The sequence below is a fragment of the Charadrius vociferus genome, unplaced genomic scaffold (assembly GCF_000708025.1).
Source record: "Charadrius vociferus isolate BGI_N301 unplaced genomic scaffold, ASM70802v2 scaffold209, whole genome shotgun sequence".
Lineage (NCBI taxonomy): Eukaryota > Metazoa > Chordata > Aves > Charadriiformes > Charadriidae > Charadrius > Charadrius vociferus.
Window position 1 is genome coordinate 398,522 of NW_009660387.1, and position 7,303 is coordinate 405,824.

The 7,303-nt window shown below is 35.9% G+C and overlaps 1 protein-coding gene across 4 annotated transcripts in view; it reads right to left on the reverse strand.

The window, feature by feature from the left end:
- Window positions 1–7,303, reverse strand: part of CASK (calcium/calmodulin-dependent serine protein kinase (MAGUK family)) — a 162,489-nt gene that overhangs the window by 70,944 nt on the left and 84,242 nt on the right. For 2 of the 4 annotated variants that reach the window (XM_009893281.1, XM_009893279.1), the window contains 2 exons: window positions 6,901–7,000; window positions 1,635–1,652 (listed from right to left, as the gene is read on the reverse strand). In XM_009893281.1, coding sequence (XP_009891583.1) covers window positions 1,635–1,652; window positions 6,901–7,000 — 118 coding nt within the window. The remainder of the gene's footprint in view (window positions 1–1,634; window positions 1,653–6,900; window positions 7,001–7,303) is intronic. The other 2 variants (XM_009893282.1, XM_009893280.1) reach the window with 1 other exon arrangement.

Below are 7,303 nucleotides of genomic sequence, written 5' to 3' on the forward strand. Positions count from 1 at the left end.
GTAAGTGTGGGAGAGAAAAACAGAGAGAAAGAGGAAAAAAAAGGAGAAAAGAAGAGATGAAGCGTTCCCAAACAGAAGCAAAAACGCAGAGGCAAGCACTATATATAGAAATACAAAAAAAGGAGGGGGTGAAGGGGAGAGGGAAGGGGGTGGCGGAGAAACTGATCCTTGATTTTGAAGACAGTCTTTGTTTTAATCTGCATGCACCGGGGCACAGTGCGTACGCATGTCTCCAGCTTTCTCCTGTGTCCATACTTGGGACCTTTACACAAAGTTTGTCAATTCCTTTTCCCAGTTCTCTCTCACTGACAGAAGGCAGTCTAGTGTCGTGGTAAAGAAATATGTAGAGAGAAGATACTGTTTTTCAGACCAGACCTACACATTCACATGCAACTAAATAAATAACTATTTTAACAAATGAATGTCCTTCACTATTACTTCCTTAGACACTTTCTTCCTTATGGTAAAAATACATGGAAACCCTCTTCTGACCAACGTGAGGGCAGCACATCCTATCAGTCAGTAAGTTTACTGAAGAAAGACTCTATGTACAAAAAAACCAACCAACGCAAAACCAGTGGCAGAGGATCTGTATGAGGTTTCTTTTTTTTCTCTACAACTGTATAAAACTAATACTGTTGCAAAACTTCTATATAAAAGCCCTTTGATTTCTCATTCTCACATTACTGGACAGGCGTTCTGAGATGGAGAACAACATTCCCCACAATCTATAAATCAAAAGAATGAACCAAACAACAACAAAAAAACCCCATTACTTTGATCACAAATGGAGACATGGACATATGTCTTGCTGTCCTGACCTAGGACGGAAAAAGAACTGCTAGCCTACAAATCTTAAAAAACAGCAGGAAAAAACCCACTTTTTACAGCCTGTATTTTGAGATGCTGAATTGGTTGGTTTTGAAATGGCTGCGGTTTCTATTAAAGTGCCTAGAACTTCACACCTTCTCCTCTGTCTAGTATAGTCTGCAGGTTTTAAAAGTGCTTTTGCTTTCAGTCTCTCATGAGGCATGCAGCTAACTTGCAGCAGAACCTCCTCCCTACATGTCAATAATATTCCTTCATTAAGGAGACATACATTGCAGTTATTTCTATCAGGTGTATGCATACACAGAACGCATACGCATACATCATGTATCACATCAACACAGAATGATCAACGAAGTTCATGCAAGAGTATCGCAAGAAAATAATATATGACTAATACTACAGGATATGTTTAGTGTTAGGAGAAAAAAGCCCATTAGCCCATGAAAACGTTAAGTTTGGAACCAAAACAGAAAACCAAATAATTTTATTCTTTATTAACTTAATGAAAAGTACATTTTATTTCAGTTGTGTTGCAAATATTGAAAACAAAAAAATCAGGTAATTTTAATACTGCCTCTAAACTAGAACCTTCAGAATTCCCTGGAAATCATATTACTTCTGGATGATTATACTTTTGAAGTTATAGACAGATTTAGTCAACACCATACAGGCTACTTTTCTTGAACAGGCAGTATTAAAACTGAAAATAGCAAAAAGAAGAAAAGAAAGCTGATTTTTAAACATGCAAAGACACACACCATAGCTGAATGATATGCCTTAAAGGAAAACAAAGGGATACCTACTTTCTGCTGCTAGAAGTCCTAGTAGGAAGGCAGCATTTGGACAAACAACAAACAGTATGAAGATTTCAGAAAAAGCGATTTATAAAGCTGCAACCTAGCACACTATTTTAGCCACAGAATAGTATGAACAAACTGACAACACCCCACCCCCACCCTTTTTTTTTAATATGGTTTCTATGTACGAAGCAAATGGGACTTGTGGACTGGGATGGGAGGAAAACAAACACTTGGCATTGGGAGGCAGCACATGTACGCAGTGTTAGGTACCTATAACACTAGACTTTTTCCAACATTGATTAAACTACTTTAAAAAACTCAGGGACAAAAAATGATTTCAATTAAGAATATCATAAGAGGTGAACTGACGAACTACTTCAACATACTGCAAACAAAGTATAACATTGTATTAATTAACATATTTACTAACTAAAATTTAGCAATATTATACTGAAATTATTTTTTTTTTTTACAAAAGTTTCAGTGAGAACAGTTATGGGAACCATTTAGAAATACAACCACTTTATTACTGATATTAATTAACAGTGACTTTATATACTTAATAGTTTCTGTATTTAAACATACCAGAAGAAAGATTAAATAGCTGAAAAATCATAAAGATAATAATGGAGTACTGGAAACACTCAAACCCATGATCTCAAAACTGGTAGTCAGTTATACCTGTAATACTAGATAAGGAATTAATAACAGTAAATTATAAGGTGAATGTAATTTTTTTTTTCCAGGCACTTTATACTTAAAGATGTTATGAAAGACTCCTTGTGAATATTTACAAAATTAATGGAAATTTTTGCACAACAACAAAAGTTGTTATGACAACTTTTGCATAACAACAAGAGTGTAAATGAGACTGACCATTTTTGAGACATGGGCTTATATTGCACATATTTAAAGGAATCTAAATCCCATGAAACTACTACCCACTCACTTATTCGTGAGTTAAGCTAGTTCCATGTATGTTGGAAACAGTCATCTTACAACGTGGCCATACATTTGCTGTTCAATCCTGCTCTGAAAGGCTGTCAAATTTAGCTGTTTTCCCATTATTACTTTCAAATTTGAAAATCAAGATCTCATACTGTTAAAGTTTTCTCATTTGATATGACAGTATAGATTCTAACAAGATAAAAAAGAATGAAAATTTCAATTTACATACAGCAATCTTGAGACAAAATATCAAAATGCATTTAAAAAACGCCATATGAAATTTGTGCCTTGCAGTTTGAGAAAACAAGCTAGAAACACTGATGCAGACTTAACATGTTTACTTTTCTGTGCAATGCAAAAAGCGTTGCTTCTATGTTCATCACCTCACACTGTTACCACAGAGCTCAGAAAGCACATAAGTGTTCAGGAAGTACTGCAGCAGTGCTATTTGTTAGCCTAGGCTAAATAAGTACATTTGGTCAGTCAGTCTGTTATAAAATATGCTGCTGTACTTTCTCTGTGGTTAAAGTGAAACGCAGCACTATAAAATGCCTTACAGGAATTTAGAACTGTTTGCAGCAAAAAGCTATTCTGAAACTTGTTAGTCATGTTTCAGAATATGAGCGGTATAAACCAAGCAATTCAAGCAAGCATTATAGAGGAAAGTCCTTTAACCAAAAGGTAAGATTCGCTTTACTATAAAAATCAATTATGCAGTTTTCCAAAGACTATGGACTACAAAAAAGTTTTTGGAAATACAAAGCTATAAAAAATCCTCTTCAATTTATTGGCTTTTCTAACTGGCAGCCTAAAAACCTAAACATCCTCAATGTACGTAAAACTCCAAAGTAAACTAAATGGTCTTCCTGAATTCAGCTTCCCAAGTCAAAATGTCAAACAATTCCACAGCCTATCCTTGGGCTGCCGCAGAATGGGAGACTGAAGAAGTAAAACGAGGAAAACTGAAAAGCTTTACACTGATGCTCATTCTTCAGCCTGAGGCGTTGTTAACAAAACACTTGAAAATCGTATCTCTGTCCTCTCCGTTAGGGGACAAATGGTCAGCATATGACACAGGCAGAGGAAATCCTCTGTCTTGATCTAGTGTGCAATCAGGTGATAGGAGAGCCAGGGAGGGCGGGGGAGAGGGGAGGAAGTAGGATGGGGAAGGGCAGCAGAGAGCAAACTGATGGTGAATCACTCTAGCACCTAATTAATTTCATGATCCGCTTCAAATACTCTCTACTGGCTCAATTTTTCTCATGTGCCAGATTTAGCCTTTAGGGCTGCTGATTCCTAACTTCTGATTTATAGTTGTTTCAGCATATTAAAAATATTCAAAACATTCACTGCCTTGGGAAATGGACATTTTACAGTGTCTTGAAGACAGGCAACCTGAAAGGCAAATGCTTTACATTCTAGCAAAAAACATTTGCAAGATGCTCATCATTTCAGCTGTTTAGTGGCTTTACTAAAGAAGTTACTGAACACAGCCCATCAGCAATAAAGTAATGTTTTAGTTTAATAAATAATTACCTAATTTTTCAAAACATTTCAAAAGCCTTTCTCATTCTCCCTGCAAATTCAGCAAGTCAGTCTGTTAGCAACAGAATGACAGCAGGATTAAGTCCCTCAGAGGACAGTTGCTGACAAAAGAGAAAATAGATCACCCAGAACAAGCTGTGGGAACCAAGAATTATTAACACACTCTGTACACATGAAAGGAAGATATGTACAGAAAAACACCTGGTTGACTTTAAATGAAATTTACCTGTGTTCATTCCCATCTAATTTAGTTATGCAATTTGCTGACCCTCATTGGAAAGCTCTCTGATGAGAATATCCTTTGTGATTCTGCATCTAAGAAAGTCATCTGACTTGCTACCTATAGTGCCTTCATATCCCAAGCTATTACTCTGGTAGTATAGGAAGATGCTCAAAGGGTCCAGCAATCTCAGGGTGACTGAACTCTGAGGAAGAACACCTCTAGAATTATCTGGAAAAAAGACAGAACTGAAATTTTCTGTTTCTGGGATTAGAAAGACCTGGAGGAGGCCAGGATATACAATCTGCATAACCTAATAAGCATTTATATTTCTGCATTTTTTTCTCAGCAGGAGTTCCACATTTGCGTATTTCTGACAAATCACTTAATTTTAATGGCAAGCTTCACAAAATTTTATGGGAGGATTAAATAGGCAGTAACATTTAAAATACTAAACGCTCTTCATTAGAGTTTATGGTCTGGAATAACATTATGAGATATTAGGAAAGAAACTTAAATAACCTTAAGATAGTCAAGTTTCAACTGCAATTCAAGAGTTTTGTGCCTAATTCCTATAAACTAGTTCAGTTTACAAGCTAGAAGTACTTGAAAACTTTATTAGTGTATTTCTGAAGAGGAAACAAAATATGTATCTGTATCTAGCAATTTCAGAAGCTGAAAGCTGCAGTATCTCTTCTTGTAAGCCTCAGTGTTTATGCTGAGATATTAACCACTTTATCAGCTAACATAGTTGGTCAGGGAAGCATCATGAAATCTACCCACTTAGTATGGTTTCCTGGTCACTGTGATCCCCATCAGTGAGATACACAATGTTATTTTAGAGAATAACTATGCTTTCCTGAGAAATTCAAGCCATTGTTTCAGTTATTTCAGAGATGAACACAAAGTAACGGTGGCTGCAGCATAGATATTCTGTAGAATTTACATGTGTCATGGATTCATGTACTCTGTGAGCAGAAAAAATAGAACTTGTACCTTTGCTCTATACTGATATCTGCAATTACATCATTCTATGAGGAAGACACATGCCCTGTTGATGTGAGACTGAAACTGGAAAGAGGAACTGCAGTTTTTAGATTAGGAAAGTTGCTACTGCAAATCATGTTGGTGGCCTATTCGTTTTACTGAAATGGGGGAAGTAGCTGGAAACAAAATTAAAGCACTGCGAGTAATTCTGGCTGAAACAAACCCAACTTATTCTTTCTTTAAAAGAATATATGGATCCTTGCTCACAAGTACATCAAGTATTCAAAAGCTGGCTGCCTGAAGTTAAACCATGAGGCTGTGACTACCCATTTGCAAGAAATGATCTGAGATTCCCATTCACTTCTATGGAAATTATGAGCAGTGTGCATCTCTAAGGACGAAGCAATCTTTTAAATTAAGTACTCAAACTTGAATTCCAACAAGTGTAATTTAAGAATTTCAACAACAAAAAAATGGCACTCAATTCCAATATTAATGACACTGAAATAATTTATAAAAATTACTTGCTTATATGAAAGAGCAGAAAAGGAACACTTAATATATGCAATCAATAAGAAATTTTCTCACCTATAAAAATACTGAGAAAGAGAATTATCACACAGCAGTTCAGCACATGTAATTACTTTCCTGAAATGTCTTCTAGTAAAGTTAGTGTGATAGCTAAAATATTCTGCCAGTACTATTTAGTTGTTTAGAAAAATAAAAGAGAGAATCCTATGGGCTTTAGATTTTTCTTAAAAGTTCATTTAATTTGATTCCAAATCCTAATTTTAGGTCAGATGAGACCAACCCAGACTTTTGCACTGCAAATGTTGTGAGTAAAGCTCCATCAAAATTAAGATACATAACTATGACAGGGCTGTCTTAGTACAGGGACTGACAGGTTATTTAGATTTCTGAATATGGGGCCAAGGACAAAAGGACTGCTTGGAGTAAGATCACGGTCCTGTGAGGCCTAGCTATGTGCTCATAGCACAGTAAAGGTATTATCTTCCCCTCTGAAGTTTGTTGGGAGGTCCTTGAAGTACGTGACCTTGTCTCTTTCTGAAGATTTGGGGGTCTAGGTTATAGTATCACAAATACTGTCCAGTGTGCTTTAAAGAGGAGACATCTTAATCATACTGTTCTCTAAAACAGGAGGTCAAGAAACTCTCGTATACAATGGTTTCTTTTTATAAATGACTTTTAGTAAGGTATGAGAACCTTGCTCCTGCCTAAGAATTCAAGACAAAATTTCAATAAGATTTACACTCAAGTAACATAAAGAGAAACATGAGGTTATAACTCTATTTGTAATTAAATGTACATACAGCAAATAAAAAAATCAGACAGAATTTCTGTAGAACCTTACACTGTGCAGATATTTTATCTTCATTTTCTCCAGTCACTAACACGACTATGACCGAAAATTATTTATGCTTTAATATTTAAGCATTAACTTAATATTCAACTTTATGAAATCAAGAGAAATTAGTAAACACTTGGTACTCTAGTCGGCATAGAATTAGGACAGGTTGACTGCAGTAAATATACTTTCTGTTAAAATACCTGAGGAAGTGGGGTCTTCAGAGAAGTCTGGCAGCTCTTCAGGGGGGTCACCATAGAAGGAGTTGAATTTGTGGCTTGACACAGCTGCTAGTACTGCCCCCTGAATAACAATACCCACAATGTCTAAATTACACAAAGAAGGATAATGAAACATTTCCAGACACTTTAGATAACTCAATCTCCCGAGGTCTCTTGTGTGTTGACCTTCTTACTGAAGAGTAAATAAATTTTACAGTCTTTGGCTCTGCTTTGCTGTTACCAGGGATCATACCTAACAGAAGAACTGGTCGTACACTACTCTAATAAACAGTAAATATATTCTTGGTGAGGGGACTAATGAGAGCAATTCTTTATGGGAAAGCATTTAAAAATAGTGTGAGACAAATTCCCATAGTACAATGTA